This window comes from Xiphophorus maculatus, chromosome 4 (genome assembly GCF_002775205.1).
Source record: "Xiphophorus maculatus strain JP 163 A chromosome 4, X_maculatus-5.0-male, whole genome shotgun sequence".
NCBI classification, from domain to species: Eukaryota; Metazoa; Chordata; class Actinopteri; order Cyprinodontiformes; family Poeciliidae; genus Xiphophorus; species Xiphophorus maculatus.
In genome coordinates, this window is record NC_036446.1 from 29637161 (window position 1) to 29656495 (window position 19335).

A 19335-nucleotide genomic window follows, 5' to 3' on the forward strand; every position below is an offset into this window, starting at 1 on the left:
AGCAATTTTATCCCAAAAAACTGCGACTTTTGATGACCATCACCTTTTCCTAAAGCTGCATCCATCAACTGAGACATTGACTAAATATAATGTTTCAACTGTTGATTTTATGTTGCATGATGTTGTGTTCTTATGATGTAAAGCCCTCTGAAGTGCCTTGTTGCTGAAATGTGTAAACAAATAAAATTTTATTGATTGATTGATTCAATCAATCATGTCTGCAGGCCAAAAGAACAAGAGTGTTCATGTAACAAACTGAGAAAATAGTAGGTAGGAGTAGGTGGGTGGTGAAGTGCACCGTCTGGATACTGACATAGTTCTCCAGCTGGTTCTGCAGTTCCTGCGGCTCATCGAGCGGCGCAGCGCTCAGGTCTGAGATGGAGACGCCGCTGCATGCGTTTAGTGTGATCAGGAAGACCAAGGTTCCTTTGGTGGAAGTCAGGGGCTCCTTAAACAATGCCCGCGTGTTCAAAGGGATCTGGGACAGGTCCACTTCACACCTGGACAGACACACACACACACACACACCCACACGCACCCCCCCCCCCCCCCCCCCCCCCCACACACACACACACACACACACACGGAGCAGTTTGATTACAGAAGTGAAAAGTTAGAGTGATTAAAGAAGCAAAGGTTCAGCAGTGTGAGCTGAATGCTGCAAAAAATAGAGGCATAAATAATTATTTGGGATTTATTTTAAATTAATTAGTGTTATATATGTATTATACATACATACATGTCAAAAACAATAAAAACAATAAAAGTAAAAAAAGTATAAAGAAAACAAAATATGGACTCTTTAAAACCTAGAGGTGGTTATTTAATTTCTAACCATCCCAACTTGTCCTAATCCTGTACAATTAATCGTCCAAAATCCATATTATAGCACTCCTTTTGGACAAGTGCACCCAGATTTTTAACAAATATCGAGTTAATACACATTCAGAAGAAAACATTAGAAATAAAGGCAAAGGGAAATGAGTAGTAAAAGAATGCAGAAAAATTGGGGAAAAGTTTAAATGTTCTGAGGAATTCATTATTTTTTGATAAAGTATTTTATATTAAACTGTTTTCCAGAAAAATCTGGTCCATACAGAGCAACTATAGGAGTTGATGTTTGCATTTTTTTTTACATTAACTTTCCATGTTCAGATGACAGAGTGAACAGAGGTGTTCAAAATGTAGGATTCTGCTTTTTAACCTAAACCGTCTTTAACTTCAATGACTTCCTCTCTGACTGTGTTCCTGAATCCTAAAGGCAACAGTTTACGCTCCATTTCATTTTAGGGCAGCAGAGGAAAGGCAGCTGAATTAATAGTTTTTGGAATAATATTCACAAAAAACAAGCACATTGAGAAACATGAGGAGTAGAGCCTTACATTCCCAAACGCTCCTCGCTCCTTCGTGATTCTTTGGACCAGAGCTCCACCTCCAGGATTTGGGCAACGTTCAGGAACTGTCTCATAGTGAATCTCTCTCTCCACTGAGGATTGGTCACTTTGCAGTGATTCTGAATAAAAAAAGAAGATGAAACATAAAAAAAAACACTTTAATCACCAACAAATTATATCAGAAGAACACTTAGCGATAGTGTAGGGGTTTGCATGTTTACGTTTTTTGCTAGAAGGGGAAAAAGTAAAAAACGGAAACAAAGTCTAACAGAAAGGAGAATCAAAACAAATGGGGAGAAAGACGTTTATGGAAGAGATGCTTTTTTTTTCCTTTTGTACCTTGCTTTTAAACTGCTGCTCTCCCAGCTTGAAGCGAACAAACAGATCACCTGTCTGATTGTCCAAATTCAACCCCCGACCTTCAACCAGCGTCACCGAGACAAGCGACGTCCAGATCTGACTCTTCTTCATCAAATCCGACAACTGAGAGTTCTGGGAAGGCCCTCCCTGTAAGAGAAGGCCGGCATCCGAATGAGAGGAATGGGGGAAAGTGTTTGAAGAAGGATGGAAATCAGAAGAGAGAACAAAAGATATAAATAACGAAAAAATTAAGCTAAATTAAATATCAAAGAAAGGCACATAAAGAGCAGAGATAGGATCAGAAAAGACAGAAACAAATGAAAAACCAGCGTACTGAAAATGATATCCTTATTGTGAACACCTCACAAAAAATATATAAAAACTGTCAAATTATTGTGGGCATCGATTCACATTTTGGGTTTTAAAGAACCCATCATTAAGGTAAGCTTAATGAATTTTATTATCCCCAACACCCAGCAGAAAAAGTCATGAGCCGAACCAGAGCTGATTACCAGAACAAAAGTTTATCTCTATTCTCTTCTAGATTTCTTCCTTACAGACAATTTTTTTCTATCAGTCATGAAAAACACAAATAGTCACAGTGTGGAAACCAAAGAAGCATCACCCACCACTGTTTATGTTCTTAACAGTGTTTTAAAATGACAGGCAGTAAGCTATAAGCAGCGTGCCACATTACCTGGTTATCTGATAACATAGACTGACTAAAATTTACTCATTAAATTCACTTGTGTTGCACCTAATACTTTTTTTATCTTAAGAATGTTTCAGAGTGTGAAAATAACATCCTAAGGAAGTAGTCGCAGCCCTGCTTAGTCCATTTTAGTCAAACTATAATTAGTTGGCCTAGAAAGTCTGGTTTGTTTGAAAAGGCACCGATGTAAAATCAAACTTTGGTCCGCCTAAAAACCTTCTACTAAAGTGAACTCTGGTGCAGTTCAAATGCATATGTAGATGCAAGTGGACCAGAGCCTGCTCCAAAAGCAGGAAGTGGACTATAGTGCAGGGCATTCTGGGTAAAAACAGCCAAACCAAAAGCGTGTGTATAACACTAGCTGGAAAAATGACTCTTGGTTTTTTACCTGAGACAAAACAGAAAACCTACAGCCGCTAAAATCTGACGCCACTCCTGTTTTGTTTACATTTTGTGAAGTTGCACTCAACACATTTCTCTGTTGTTTCCTTCAGTAGTTCTTGGTGCAGCGCCACCACAGGTGAGGAGGGGAACAAGTTTTTCAACTAGTTTTATCGTTTGACACAGAGGAGTGTGAAATCAATCTAAGTCTACCAGACTACCAGGTGTGAAAACATCATGAAAGATAAAACAAAGTGTCCCTCTGCCTCCATTGGCACAAATGGCTAATGGGCTGCACTTTGGACATCCCTGAATCAGATAACCTTATACCTTTACCTTGACATCATGACACTGTGAAAGTGTTTTTAAAAGTCAAAGTCATCAAACACAGAGGATCCCGCCTCGCCCGAGATGACAATCACAAACCCTCTCTGTCTGCCATGTGATGAACGGCTGATGTTACTGTTTCAGGCTAAAGCAGAAACCTGCCACACTGCATCATGTACATCTGTTCAGTTATACAAGTTATATAAACAAGAGTGCAGTTAATGTGCATGCACATAGTCTCAAGAAGACCGTCTCATGCTGCAACAACAGATTCATGCACTATGCTAAGCCAGCAGCAAGAGAAGCCACAAGACATGCATTTAGAAACTGCTGAGAGTTTAACACCCCTTCGTCACGGTGAATTCAGAACACAACGGTCAGACTTCTTCTCCATTATGGTCAGGAGGAGGTTTGTAATTGTCTCTTGTGCTAATAAACTACAGAGCATGTAATGTGTGACAATGTTTTGTTCTTAAAAGTGGAGTGTTTACCCTTTAACGTACAAGAAAGTCTATTGGCTAAAGGTTAATATGGAAGAAAGATTTTTGATCAATTTGCAGACTTGTATTTCAAACACACACACAGATTAAAAGAGAAAATCTAATTAAAATTGGTACAAAAAGGTGTGATTGCATACATCTGTCACATCTTAGCTAAAGACACAGATGCCTTTTCCCCTAAATTATGGTAATTTGCTGCCCTCTTGTGACAGAAAGATACATTTTGCATTAAAAGATATCTGCCAAAATACAGAGAGTGGCTGACACTGTGTCTTTAATTTCAAGCATGTCTGATCAGAATGAGGCAAATCCAAACATGATTGTTCTTGTTGAGCTTTTAACTGCTGATTCTGTGTTTTATTTTTATTTTTTTTGGCAGATACCCGTCATAAAGCTGACCAAATTGATTGTTGCTCATTGTCTGTCCAGTGTGTTCCCTCCACCATGCCTTACCCTACTACTTCGCTTTCGGGACCACTTCTGCTGACAGGAGCATGCATGATAAGTGCAAAACAAAATGGCACTGAGGTTAGTAGGCCATACAGAAAACATTTAAAATAAAATAAAAAAAACATTCAAACAGACACAATTTTAAAAAAGCACAATTTCTCCCAAATCTAAGGTTTTATCTATCAGGACAGTTTACAAAATTAATTAGTTCTTATTAGAGGTTTGGTGTTTAACACTGTATCGTTGTACATAATGTAATAGTTCCACTCTGTCCAACAAACATTGCTTCAAAGTCTATTGATTAAAACTTTAAAGATAGGCTAAACCATTATTAAGGATTGTTTTTTGAAACATTACAAAAAAACCCCAACAGAATAGTTGTGCTTTTTTTCCACCATGCCTGATTGGTGATAAACAGACACTTCTACTTCTAGAACACATGCAGTTAATACACGAAGGGCTTGCCATACAAAGCCTTTCTTGCTGCTTCCATTTCTGTAAGAGATTGTCATGTTGACCAGCAGGTAGCCCATATCTTCCTCCAGAGTGTTTGGGTCCTTCAGCGTGAGCGACAGCTCATTAGGCCTAAGGAAAAGGTCAATAAAAGGTTAAAAAGAGTACAAGAGTACAATAGTTGTCCTGCTGGAAAATGTAGGTTTGCTATTTACAATATTCATATAATGGATGGAACATTCTTTGCTAATTTGGTTGCACTGCATCTTATTTAGGGACCTTTAAGGAAAGGTAGCTAAATACTTATGTGTGCCACACTTGTTAGATGTATTTTGTAACATTTTGAAAACTTTGCATCCTTTTCCTTCCACTTTAAAAATGTGGATTCTTTGTGTTCATCTACCACATAAAAGCTAAATAAAATGCTTTAAGGTTTTGCTCAGTACCCTATGTCAAATGTTAGAAGGAATTTAGAGGGGAAAAAACATGATTTGATCTACTCCATCATAAAAGAAAATGTTTAAATGTTTGATTTTACATTTACTCATTTTATAGTTTAAAATATAACAGAATAGGAATTGTAGTTCCCTTAAAGAAGAGAAACTGAGCAGATCTATGAAGAAGTGATAATAAATGGCAACACATGATGGAACATCTTCAGAAATGCCCACCAGGGGGCACCATTTATCTGGATTCTAATTACACAGGCAAAGGTGTCAAAGGTGTTTCCCCGTTTTTACTGGCAAATGCTGTTATGAATGAAAGATCAGTTTCCACCGAGTTCACACCAAGACTACTCCCCTCAGACGTTCACTACACTCATAATTCATGACACTTACTTGTCAAGTTCTAAATCTCTCAGGAGAACAGAGGCTGAGCCCATAAAATCATCTGTAGTCAGATCGCTGTCATACACCTGTGTCATATCAGAAAACAAAGTGTTAACTCCGGAGAACAACAGGGGAAGTCACAGTCGCTGAACTTCACCCACAACACTAACTGTGGAAACAATTGTTAGTCTGCAGAGCTAATGTGCTAACCAAGCGTTGATTTTGCATAACGTGTCTTATCATGTGTGCTTATTGAAACATTTAATTTCCACACAGCTAAAAGTGACATAACTCAACAGAGGCCAAACCAGCATGTTGACCTTTACAAGCGAGTTCCAACTGACCCCTGCGAATGACTTGCGAATGAGGCGTTACCTTGATGTAAATCTTCTGGTTCAGATCCTTTACTGGCACGACGAAGGACTCGTTCCATACGGGGTTCAGGTTTTTATGGATCACTTTGCTCTTAAAGATGCTCTTTCCGTCATACTTGAACTTCACGTAAGGGTCGCTGGTACCTGAAGAGCATTTTAGGACACAGAAAAATATATTACCAGTGACGAGGGTTTAGCAAATTGTGAAAAGAAAAGAAAAACTGTGCCAAGACAGAGGGTGACAGGAGACATTTTTGAAATTGTAAATTAAGGCTGCAACAACACAAAATCTTACAAGGTGTTTTTGGTCTAGTATCGTATAGCAAATATTCGGTTATAAATGAAATAACCAACCAATGGAACAAGCACTTTTTCATCAACATCAAGGAATTATTGACTTTACACAAGCTGCTTTACCTTGATGAAAAGTTCTGTGAAACTAGTACATTTGAAATAAGTCAAAACTAAGATATTTGACTATAAAGTAAACCAAAAATCCTTAGTAAGATTTTCTGATTTTTGCTGCCTGTAATATTTGAGAATCTGAAATTAACAATTGCACTCAGACTCGGTGTTTTAATCCAGCTGCTTTGCCTTCATAAATCTACTTTTCATTATGACCCGATAAGTTAAGAAAAAGAAACATCACCAAAAGGTCTGCTTTTGTTTCATTATTTTTATATAAAGTCATTCACAACTCTATTGTCTATATAATACACTTAAAAAAAATGTACTGATTTCCAGTAAAGGGGAGGCCTGACCTGCTCACTTTACTTCTCATGTGTGTGTGGAGGATGTGGGGTTTTTTCTTTCCTCTCCAGGCTGCAGGACCACAACTTCCTGCTTTAAAAGCCAACTAAACTTCAGCCGCATGATACCTGATGGCAGTTCAAAATGCTAATCATGTGCGATCGCTCGTTTTGAACTCTGTTTCACATGCAGGAGGCCAACCTTAGAGTTCATGTATGGATGTAGTATTTCCTTGTTGTTTTATGGTACTTTCACTTCAGAAGTTCCTCCAAGCTAATCATGGGTGGGTCTGTCAGCTATGTGAGAAAAAGTGCCGCCAACCAATTGTGGTTGGAGAACCTTCCACAGATCAGCAAGTGCCAATAGAAAAGTTGGTTTGTACAAAAAATGCATTTGGTCTAAAACCTGCCATGCTGTCTCCTGTTGCTCAGTGCTAACACCATGATGGACTCAAAGTTCATCAACAGCTGATGTTAGTGTTTGCAGCTTGTTGCTTAGTCAATCCTCTGAGAGCAGACGCATCAGTTCCCAGATGTCATCTGTTGTCAAACACCCTGGTGAACAATTTCCATCATTAGCAACAACTTTTATTTATTTATTTATTTAATTTTTATGTTTTTCAATGTATTTACACAAAAGTGAGCAGATTTTATTGGTATTTTATCAATTATGACTTGTTTTTTTTTTTTGCGTGGTCTAAACTACTAATTGAACCCAACCGCAACCAGACTTTTGTGTGAACGGTTTACGTTTGCAAAGCGACCCGAATGTGCAGAAGAACGTAGACGTCACACAGCAGTGCACTGTTTATGGAAGTAATAATGGATGGAGCTGTTTATGGATCGATTTTAAAGTTTATTCAGCTTTAGGAGCCGGCAGTATCGTCACAAGATCATAAGACAAAGAAAGCCAACTAATAAAAAAGAAAGCACAACTAATAGCAACGGCCTTTTGTGGAGCATTGCTAGCAACTTCTGCAGGGACGTCAGAGTGTTTGCATTGTGATGTGATGAGCTTCAGTGACGCAGGCGTCTTTCAGAAGTTCATAATCAGAATTTTCAGCCATCGTTTATGTCTGGATTTACAGTGTTTGGCTTGTCCTGGTGCAAAATTATGACACGTCATCAATGACATGAAGGCCGGGCTACAATGCAGCATGACCTGTGGAAAAGTCAGGAATGGACACAAAAAGAGGATTTGGGTCGGATTTGCCTTCTGTGTATGTACTTTTCAGATATTTGAAAAAAAAAGGTAGATAGCTATGTATAATTTTTTCTCTACTTCACAACTATGCACAGCTTAGTGTTGGGTGACTTGGGAATTGAAATAAAGTATATGTCACATTAAGATGGTAATGTGACATCATGAGAAACAGTTTGAGTTTTGCTAGACATTGTCTATTGTACCAGGCGTTTGTCTTGAAAAAGCAACACCCAGGATTTGTCTGACTTATTTAACTCGACGGCTTATCTGCTTTTTACGCTTGATCACGTGACGGTGGAAGCAGAAAAGGCGCACCAACCGCGAGAAGGCCGGTCTGGTTCTGCTGAACGTGCATCTTAAAATCAGCAGCAAATGACTCAAATGTTTGTGTCTGTGATCAAGATAGAAAACAAATCCTTAGTGCTTTAATAAAGGAAAACTCATTTTCTTTTTTAACAACACTGCATAGAAACAAACCCGGTCTTCATTTCCTACGCTACCTTCACCCTGTCTGTTCACGTGTAAACAAACACCCGGGCAACCGAGGGAAAATGAATTCAAATACATCCCAGGAGTGAAAGAGTCTGAGGTATTCGGCGCTGGGTGTGGCTCAGACAGGTACTTGTATGTTTGAGCTGTATGCAGCAGAAACCATGCAGCCTGCCTAACACCCAGGTGTCTTTGTTGTTCCTCGACTCAATGGCACCTGTATTCAAATGAGCATTCCTGGGCCCTGTGAAGGAAACGAGGCTGAGCAAACTACGCGGTGGAACCAGAAAAGGCGCACCAACCGCGAGGAGGCCGGTATTTTCGGAGAGGTTCAAATGTCCCGTACAGTGGATTCAAACAATCGGCTCGCGAGAAGCAAACAGGCTGGAAGAATAAATAATCAATATTTGCTCCTACTCACCGGTCCAGACATGCAATTGTCAACGCAGCTCAAAAACGCTCAACTGGAAGTCACTGATATATGGGACGTACATGCCATATAAGCATATATGAGAATGAGCAGATCCCATTCTATGTACGCTCGTGAGGAACTAAACACTTCATATTTCCACCATCAAGCTTCTTCATTTACCTTCATTTGCTTCCTTTTCAACCCAGTTTCCTTTTTGAAAAGATAAAGGTATCACATTCTGGCTCAGACGGCTGTTTAAAATATTATCTAGAGGTTTTTTTTCTGCTTTTTCAAAATATTTTCACCTGCAAAATGTATGCAAAATCCAAACCGAGCACTAAATCTTTCTTCCTAATCTCTCGTGAAACACGTGTCATTATTCTGCAGAAGGACAAAGTTTAAAACGGGGGAACGGTTGAGCGGCACCGTCCGTTTCAGTTTGTTTATTGGCAGCAGAGCCAGGACGAGGTCATTACCACAGCGGTCTCTGACAACCAGGTTGTGTCCTTCCTTTAGGTTGATGGAGAGGAGATAGGAGCGAGGAAGATCTTGGACGTTGTCCGACAGACTTTCGGGCTCGATCATCTCGGCCTGGACAGAGAAAGCAAAACATTACTTAAAAGACAGAAAGGTAGCTTTAGCTATGAAACGGAATCTCAAAGTGAACAGCTGCATGAATAAAATACAGAACATTATTCAAATAAGATTCTAAAATTAGAAAATAAAAATGACAGCAGCGTAAAAAACATTTAAACCAACCAGCTTTGACAACACTTTTCTAGAGAAGTCATTTAAAGTCTTTTGGCTCTTGGTTTTGGCGGCGTTTGGGTGTCTCAGGTTGCTGTTTATTCAGAGTCTTCGTACCCGATTATAACAGCATATCGTGTAATGTATGAAAAACAAATGAGGAAACTTGGAGGAGAACAAACGTGTCTCATCTACACAAAATATTACAGAACTGTAGGAAAAATCCTACATGGTTGAAAAAAAAAAACTAAACAGAAAAATCAATAGTGACACTGCAAAAACAAAATCAAGTATTTTTGGTCTAGTAGTTTCTAGTGCAATTATCTTAGTGCACTAGAAATAAAACTAAACCAACTTATGACTAACTTTTCAGCAAGTTCTAGAAGCTTGTTTTAAGTCAATAATTCCTCAATGCTGATGATAAAGTTCTATTTCCAATGGTGGATTATTTCCAGTATAACGTGAGGAAAATGTTTTGTAAGAAGTGAAATAATCTACTGGTGTAACTGGTAATTTAAATAAAAAAAATCAATGTTAAATGATTTACTCAAAACAAGATCATGTAACTTGCTAAAAAGTTACTTGTGAATTAGTTTTGTCTCATGTCAAGTGTACCAAGATATTGGCACAATAAACTAAACCAAAATACTTGGTAAGATGAGTTTTTGCAGTGTCTTGTGACAAAGACTGTTTGTCTTTTACAAACAGGACAAAATATGCCAAATTTTCAAAGAGAAGCCTTCTGGGATTCATTTTGTTGCCTCTCTAAAATGCCATTCAGTCTGTCTGTGTGGTATATTTACTTTACTTTAATTCTTTTAGGATTAAACTAAAAGAAATTAGGACTCGTTGAGTTTCTGTGACAAGTAAAGTCCCTTCAGAGATAATTGAAGTATTTTTCCAAGAGGCCAAAATTGTTGGTATGCAGGTTGACTCCATGAGTTTAGGATTGTTTTTCTTTAACAGAAATCAAAGGTAAGTTACTTAACAAGCATGCGAACAACTTCAAAATGTTGGAAGACTTTCAGCTCCTGGAAAATGACGTATTGAAATGAGTTTGGATTCGAGAGTTTTGAAATGTTGAGTTCAATCAGGAGCAGGCCCATAAGTACATCTCAAAGTGAACAGCTGCGTGAATAAAATATAGGTTTAAATAAGATTCTAAAATTGAAAAATAAAGATAGCAGTACTTGATAAAACCAGTGACTAAACCTGGCCTAGTAAACCATCTAAAGCCTTTTAGCTCTCGTTTTTAATGGCGTTTGGGTTCATATTCTACAGACGTGAACAGATAAAACAAGCACAGTCACTGGATAACTGCAACATTAAACCACTGACATGTGAATGGAATAACAATATTTGTCTGTGTTAGCTTATCAATACACTGATAAATTAACAATCATTAATCAGGAAAGGCAACAAAGGTCAGAGACCAATGTATGCCAAGCCATGCTAAGTCAGACTGAGAAAGTCAAGAAAAAATAAAAATAAAATAAAAAACAGAATAAGTTTAGAAGTGAAACATAAAGGAGAGAAAGAGCTTGATAAACTACCGATATGTTTAAGTAATCAGTGGTGACCCACTGCAGGGAAAACTGGCCTTTCATCCAATCAATACATGAATCTTTTCAAATGAGCTTTTAGCAGCTCATTTGTCTTTAGGTTTGTTCTCAAATCTGAAGAACCAATCAACATGATTTGTAGTTACACTCTGTAGAATGCATTAGACAGATTAACAAGTAATGATCTACTTTTAAAAAGAAAGGAGTGGGGCGTGCTGTGGTGGCGTAGTGGTTAGCGCGACCCATATTTGGAGGCCTTGAGTCCTCGACGCCGCCGTCGCAGGTTCGACTCCCGGACCCGACGATATTTGCCGCATGTCTTCCCCCCTCTCCTTCCCTGTTTCCTGTCAGCCTACTATCATATAAGGGACACTAGAGCCCACAAAAGATGCCCTGGAGGGGTTTAAAAAAAAAAAAAGGAGTTATGGCCTGTCATTAACATCAACCATAAAATAAAAGGCCTGATTTGTCTTCTATGTGTTGAATCAGTCAGTTTAGGTTTGTTCTCAAACGAGTCTTTTTTTTTTTACTTAGTTACCAAGTCAGTGACTTAAATCTTGAAAATAATTTAAGCACAAGCCTGATCTCCAATCTCAAAGGTAGCTAATAATTTAGCTAGTAAATAGTTAAAGAGAAAATAGGTTTTAGGTTTTGAAGACAATAACACATTTTTAGAGCGATTTCTGACTATGAATTTTAAAAAATGACTCAGGATTAACTAACCATGACTGACACCATGGACAGGAAAATTGTGTTGCTGTTTTTTTTTTGTGAAACTTACTTCATAGGTCATGACTGGAAAATCCCCTCTGGTTCTCGTGAAATGACCCCCTCCTCATCTTTGCTTCCTGTCAAACTCTGTAAACTCGTCTCCTTTGCTGCTTCCAGTGAGTCGTGGTTTCTGCTTTTCCTCTTACCCACAGTCTGTGCCATTCTGCACTATGCTCTTGTCTTGTGCTCTTGATTTCTTTATTACCTTTATTTGCGATTACGTAACCCAGATGTACTTTCAGTCTTCTTCACTATCTGTCCAATTAGTCTTGCATTTTAGTCCTTTTTAACGGAGTACTGACTTAGTTAAAACGATGCAAGAAATGGAATAATTCTAAATTTCTCAAAGAGGCCAGAGAGCCCTCCTTAAAACTTTGTATTTTACACACAGATTTGCACCACTTGCTTTGTTTTTGCACTTTTATATCTATTTGATGTTCCTTAAACTCACTCTAATCGTTGCTTTAAGCCTTTTCCAACTTTTCTCTATGAAACAAAAACACATTTTTGCGTCGTCACCAAGAATTCAGTTGTCGTCAATAAACCGGTTCAATGAATAAACAGAACGATGAAAACACGACTTCAACGAGTCAAAAGCTGGATACAAGCTGAAATACAATCTTTAATCTAAAACTATAACAGCCAAAATATAAACAAAGTATCACTTTCTAAATAATGTATACATCAACTAAGATCTACTGACCAAAACCATCTAACTTAAAATCATCATCTGCTATTCGTCAGTGTGCAAAGACCTCCATACTTCATATTAACACCAAAAATGAAACCATTTAAAAAGGAAAAGGAATTGCACTTTTTTCACAACCTTTCAAAGAAAAACATTTCACAATACGTATTGCATCTATTAGCCAAACATCAAAAGCGTAAGTTGCTCAACAGCATAGTTGCACTTACATTCCACGTGGCCTTGTCGTTTGTCAAGAGGCTGCAGGAATCAGGAGTTTTATATTGTACAGCTAAAGATGAGACGTCCTTTAAAAGTCATATGACACTAAAGGACAATGTTTTTTAAAAGGCATATAGCTACAGGTAATAAAGGACTGAGGTAGTTTAACAACTACTGGGTTAGGTATTGATTCCTGTTTGGCATTACTGCCATGGACACAAATCCTCTGAGCAAGTTATTAAAAATTCCTGAGTCCCGGGGAACAAACAGACTTAACCCTAAAAACGCACAACGAAACGAGAGAAATCATGGAGGGTCCCTGAGATAATTTTTTTTTCTATTGTCGTGAGGGAATGTGTCTACAGCATGCCTACAAGTGCACTGTCATTTCCTGTGAACTTTGCACTAAACATTTTTTCAACTGTATATCAGGTGTAAAATGGCTGCTGTAAACTGGGAGAGAAGCTCAGGACCCACGCTGACTGTTTCATGCAGAAAGGAGTCTCCGATAATTAGGACAGGATCTAGTTACCTGCTGTGTGCACACCACATGGTCGCGTTGTTAAACACACATCCGTGTAACGTGCAGCGCCTTAACAAGACATTCAGTCACTACAACCTGTTCACATTGTCAACCAGCTAATCACATGATCACAATTACAATTAGATCAATCCTTTCCATTCTGTTGATTAATTGTTTTTGACTGCATGATGCATTTTATTTATGGTTTTGGTTGTGTGTGCATTTTATTTCCTTTTTGTTTATTGTTTTTGGTTGTAGTTTTTTATTCTGGACATTTAAAACATTTTCCAGTTCCAGTGTTAAGTGTTCTTTACAAAGTTAAAGTGTATTGGTATTTGACAGGGTGTATTTGCAATATTATCCATTGATAATATATTTCTTGAAAATTGTCTGAAAACAAAAACATGATTGTTTATCAAAATAATTACCGAGGAAATTTGCGATCCAGGAAAATTGTTATTGTGACCGTCCTGGATGTCTAAACTACAAAACAAATATATTTTAATTTTTTATGTTTTGAAAAAAATACCAAGCACAAAATTTTACCATGAGTTTTTTGTCTAGTTTCAAGTGCAAATATATTAGTACACATGAAATAAGACAAAACTAACTTACAGGTACAATATATCGGAGCTTGTCAATAATTCCCTAATATTCATGACAAAGTTCTAGTTCCATTGGCAGATTATTTCCTTTACAACATGGGAAAAAATGTCTTGTTATACCTGAAATAACCTGCCAGTGCAACAAGTATGTTTTTAAATCAATAGTAAGGTATTATTGACTTAAAAGAAGCTCCTAAATCCTTCTGAAAAGTTACTTTCATCTTATTTTAAGATAACTAAGATATTTGCACTGGCAACTAGACAAGAAATACTTCATAATGTTTTAAACGCAGTAAAACGATCCTCAGTTCAAATCCCAGCCTGGGGTCTTTCTGCATGCCTTCTGCCCAATGACCGCTGGAGACAGGAAGCTTCGTCCGGTTTTCAGCTCCATCCATTATTCCATCAACTCTACCAGCTAGAGAAAAGCATTCCCACAGAATGATGGTGCTACTACCATGCCATACCATTTGCTGCATTCCTACAGGACATGGCTTTTGGCTTTCTCTGAACTATTTCTAATTCCTTTCTACTCTTTGATTGGTTGATTTATTTATTTATATCACTCTTAGCAACAACCAAGTAAGGTGACCAAAGCACTTCCACTTCTGCCACTTCATCAAAATTAAGTAACTCATTTCAATTAACAACCGAGACTTTCATTTTCTATAAATGCCTGCATCTCCATGTAATTGAAAACCAGACTTTCCATCCCTCCCTACAACAAAAAACTACCCAAGTCATCCACTTCCACCGTTTACACACTCTCCAAGAGCTGGTCTGATAAAATGTGAAGCATAGCATAAAGACGAGTTGAGGAATCAAATTTGAACTTTCTGACCACAACCTTAAAGGCTACATTTGGAAATGAGTCAATAACTGTAAAAGCAAATATGTCTCATTGTATTGGCTGTAAAAACTGCACACCAAAGACAAACAAAAAAAATATATATTCCCGGTTGCTATCCTTGCTCTGTTGTGAAGCCTCACTTAAACCAAACCCTCAGCCCAAAACATGTCAGCACATCCGCTTAATGTGTGCAGCTCTAGAAACAATTCAGCATTCATGATTCACTATTTAAAAAAAATGACAAACATAGTCTAGGGAAAGCTGGTCCGGAGCGAACGAGGGCATGTTTTGTGGAAAATGAATCAATAAAAGTGAACTACTTCACTTTGAGAGGGTGGATTTACAGTAAAGCTCCCTGCAAAGTCCCCGTCCTTTTATAAAAAGGGAACTATGAACATAAAATACCTCAGCTTTAATCTTTTTTAGCTAAAACTTTGAAGCCTGTTCTTGTGAAGAGAAAACCTGCACAACACTTCTTGACCCTGTTTAAAGGGAAACCAATTAAGAACGATGTCATCAGTCACACAGCCACAGTTTGCACAGAGCTGCTGTGGACTGTTGGTTTTGGGTGGAGATCCTGCACCACCAGTCGCTTATCCAGCGCCTCCAAGTTAAACTTTCTCATTTTTATGCAAATACACCCGATACCTTCCCCCACACCAATGTACACAACAAAGTCTTATTTCATTAAAGTCTCTTATTACCTTCATCCTGAACGTCCAGCTGTAAAGTTCTTCATTTGTATCACTTATATTCACTGTTTGTTTTTTAAAGCTTGTCTTCAAATATGTTTTATATTTAATTTATTGTTGTTTGTAATTTAAATGCAGTTTATTTTACGCCTGTCGCAATAAGCAATACATCAATTAATTGCATAATAAATTAAAACAAATTCAATAATTTCCATTTGCATAATTTGTTTTTTCTGTTTCTATAAAAAACTGAAACTTCATCATTCACTTTATTTGTTGTTTCTGTTGTTTTGTTTATTTATTTTGGATATTTAAAATGTTCATTAGAATATAAAGTTTATTGGTCTTTGAGAATGTGTTCTTGAATTATTATACTGTTGTGTTACTAGAAAATGGTCTCAAGACAACAATATTATTGCAAAAACTTCTGGGACACTTTGTTGTCCAACAAAACTTGTTACCATGACAGGCCTGGTCTATATAGAATATTTAATGTTTAGTCTTTTCATATATTTATTATTAGTTTACTTTTAAATGAACAAGCTAGCAGTTTTTAATTTGCTGCTTTCTGAAAACAAAGACGTTTAAACCATTATCATTCAGTACTCAAACTCTCACTTATCTCTGAAGAACCGATTCATATCAGTGTATTTTAATTAAAAAGCAGTTAGCATACCTGTGTACTGTCCGGTGAAGCGTCCTCTGCAGGCCCGTCTGGTGTGTATACAGTCATTATCTCTGGCAGGGCCAGCTCCTCGGGCTCCATGCCTGAAACGGCTCTCTGCTGCGTCTCCATCGAGCTCGTCTCTTCTCCACGGAAACCATTCACTGCCTCCTGGGAGAAATCCCAGTCTGTGCAGTCTGCAGGCATGCTCCGCCTGTGTACGCGCTTGTCAGCGGCGCTGGGCACCAGCAGGCCACTCCCACCCGTCCGCCTGTCCACCAGTGGCGAGACGCTGTCGTGGTTCTGAGAGCTGTAGAGGTGTGGCTGCGTGCTGGAGGCGACGCGCTCGTACTCCTGCCTCATGTCTCTTATGTCTGGGACGGACGTGCTCATCCGGTTGTCCATGATGTGGTTGGGTTGGAGGACATGCTTGGTGGGACTCTTCTTGCCCCGGTGCAGATGAGGCAGGACTTTCTTCCGGAAAATGTCCAGCTTGCTCCGCTTCTTGGATTCCATCGCGGGCAGAGGTGCGGCTAGCGTCTGGGCATCAATAACAGCTGGAGTGAGAAACAGAAACACGGAGGAGCATTAGGTTTAAGCCAACAGCCAAAACGACTTAAGTTTCAACGAGATACTCAAGCTGTTTCACACCTAATCAGAGATCGGAGCTGCAACAAACACAAACAGGCAACAGAAGGTAAGTTTCCACTGCAGGAACTTGGGTCATTTTTGTGATTCCATTTAAGGAACCAAAACCATATGGAAGATAGAAAATAGATTCTGTAGAAAAGCTCAGGTACAAGTCTTAAGACTTCTGAATTGATTTGAAACTCTCAAAAATCGATTTTAAAATGCGTTAATGTTTGTCTTCTACGCTAATATTTGCCAGCATGCTTCATCTCGCATTACGCTTCTTCTGCCACCGTAGGAGGCCGTCTCTCTCACTGCATGTTTTTGGAATAATTCTTTGGTGTTTTTTATGAAAGAAAAAGCCAGGCAGCTGGCCAACCTAATCCTTGCAACTTAAGTTACAGAATTGTATGCACAAATCTATTTTTCCTTTCTATCAATCTCATAAATTACACAGAATCTCTGGACCGTTTGAATAGAAACAAATTGGTTTCTGAATCAAAAATCGCCTTTGAATTGAATTGTGCCCCTAAAAAGACACCGAAATATTCACATCTGTAACAAAAGAAGGAATTTATCTGCCTGAAAAAGTCTCTGCTTGTGAGGTGGGACTTCTTGAATCAACCTAATCTCTGGCATTTTATATATAATCCTGTCCTTTCTTTGTATTTTTATTTTCAATCAAGATTTAAACGCAGCAAGTTATTGCTGAATATCAAGGTGTTTGGCAGCAAATGCATTCAAATATGCTGACAAAATCCTGCAACCTACTATGGAAATATTTGAAAAGAAGAGCAGAATTCCACTTTCAGCTGAGATGGAAAAATACCAAGAGTTTCAGACCCCACACTGGGAAGGATCACGTAGAAAAGGAAAGAAAAATCAGCCTGGGGAAATTCATGTTTTAATAATTCAGAGTTAAAATCCAAGTTTCTTTTGAAGGCAGTAACAAAGACTTGTACTCTCAAAAAAACATTTCCTCACTGCATGTAAGAGAGCAGTGTGCATAAACATTTATTACCAATACGGTCATAGGGGCTTTAAAAATAAAGACACTGCAGTATGGTTATTAAATGTGGCAGAAAATACTAATTCTATTGCTTAAAACAGGCAATCTGCATTAAACAAATATGTATTTGGAAACAAGTTTCATTTTTTGTTCATTTACTGTAATTTGTCAATTTTGTTGATTTTGTAAAATAAACATAAATCAATTGAAAAAGTATCCCCATTCAAATAAAAATCAAACCCCACAAAGACATGCACAACATTTGAAACCAGTCATTTTCAGAATAACACTGTTCCTGGAAGTATTAAAATACTTACTAACCCATAAATATAAGATATGCACCTGTTTGACATGACAGAGACGACGGAGAGTTTATGTTACTAGCAGTTAATAAAAATATTACATTTAATTTATTCATCAAATCATTCATTAATGTATCCTTATCAGGAAATAAAACCAATCAGTTTATTATCATTCAAAAATATTTAAACTATTTTTCTGAAATCAGAGTTAATAAATATGAAAGATATATTTAACAATCACAACATTGGCATTTTAGCCACTCTGTGTTTTCATGAGCCATCACGATATCAAGCCCAAAATAGGAACTGATGTTTTGTTTTTTTATAAACCCCTATTGTTTAAGTTTTCTCATGGTTCCAAAACACTGGCTAGCACCTTTCCAGCTAAAAGCAGAAGTCCAACTTAAGCTCTGAAATAATGAACTATAGTACTGAGGATACTCCAAGAATGCATTCCTTTCTAGTGAGTTCTCAATCAGCATCATAGTCCTTCCCTTTAAGCAGCATTATACTGACAGCCGTCTAAATAAGCCAGCGCTCCAGCTGCAGGGTTATGAACCTCACACTTGGACAGGATTCAACAGTCTGAGCAGCATCACCTGCAGCATAAAGGGCCAAACGTTTCCCAAACGTCTGATCAGAGTAAATGTGCAGCATGATGTATGTTAAAACATAAATCAACAGAGTGCTTTCTCAACTTCATCTCTTTAAGATGAAATCCTTTGTATTGAACCCACCACAGATTAGGAAGTAGGTGCTGATTATTTTCTCATGAAGCATTTAGTTTACGAACTACATGAATCCCTTTAATTTGCCTTTCAGATCAATAAAGTGTTTTGGAATGTATGCACCGATCAAACCTTCCACCCCTAGTGTTTTACATCGCTTTCTTTTAGTTAAGACGTTAGCGACAGACATTTGATGTTCTAACCAAACCGGAAGATCAACTCTTACCTCAGACAACAATGAGATTCTACAAAAAGTACAAGTTATTGTTCAGGAGTCAGATAAGATTGCTGCGCTGACAGCTTTCATTCTGCATCAACTTTCACAATGTTGACTGGCAGGAAGCAAAACAAAGGCGTGGAAAAGGAGGAAGAGAAAAAGATTCAACAAACTATTAGTGTTCTAAAGCAAATATTTGCATCCTCATTCCAGAGCAGACGTCGGCACAAACACAATTTTTTATTCATTGATAAACAATTGTTTGTGTGATTCCTATTACAGAGGAATTTAATACTTGCTCAAATAAGATACTTCTACCGTCCTTTGGCATTTCTCTTGTTTTCCAGGGGGTTTTTGGTTTACACTGCGGCCCACCAACACATCACATAAAACATACTAGACTCAAAAAAAAAAAGAAAAAAGGCTAATACTGGGCACAATCATTAGACTGCATGTCAGAGTTACTGTTTCCTGAATGTGGATGTAAGGAAAG

General features: G+C 37.9%; 1 protein-coding gene across 5 annotated transcripts in view; it reads right to left on the reverse strand.

The window, feature by feature from the left end:
* The window catches only part of LOC102217262 (multiple C2 and transmembrane domain-containing protein 2-like), a 47276-nt gene that overhangs the window by 18604 nt on the left and 9337 nt on the right, over positions 1-19335 (reverse strand). For 3 of the 5 annotated variants that reach the window (XM_023332342.1, XM_023332343.1, XM_023332344.1), the window contains exons 2-10: positions 15969-16513; positions 9112-9226; positions 5783-5925; positions 5417-5493; positions 4595-4709; positions 4128-4154; positions 1734-1901; positions 1383-1513; positions 314-500 (exon numbers count right to left, since the gene is read on the reverse strand). In XM_023332342.1, coding sequence (XP_023188110.1) covers positions 314-500; positions 1383-1513; positions 1734-1901; positions 4128-4154; positions 4595-4709; positions 5417-5493; positions 5783-5925; positions 9112-9226; positions 15969-16472 — 1467 coding nt within the window. In that variant the 5' untranslated portion in view covers positions 16473-16513. Of the gene's footprint in view, positions 1-313; positions 501-1382; positions 1514-1733; positions 1902-4127; positions 4155-4594; positions 4710-5416; positions 5494-5782; positions 5926-9111; positions 9227-11725; positions 11879-15968; positions 16514-19335 lie in introns of those variants that run through there. The other 2 variants (XM_023332346.1, XM_023332345.1) reach the window with 2 other exon arrangements.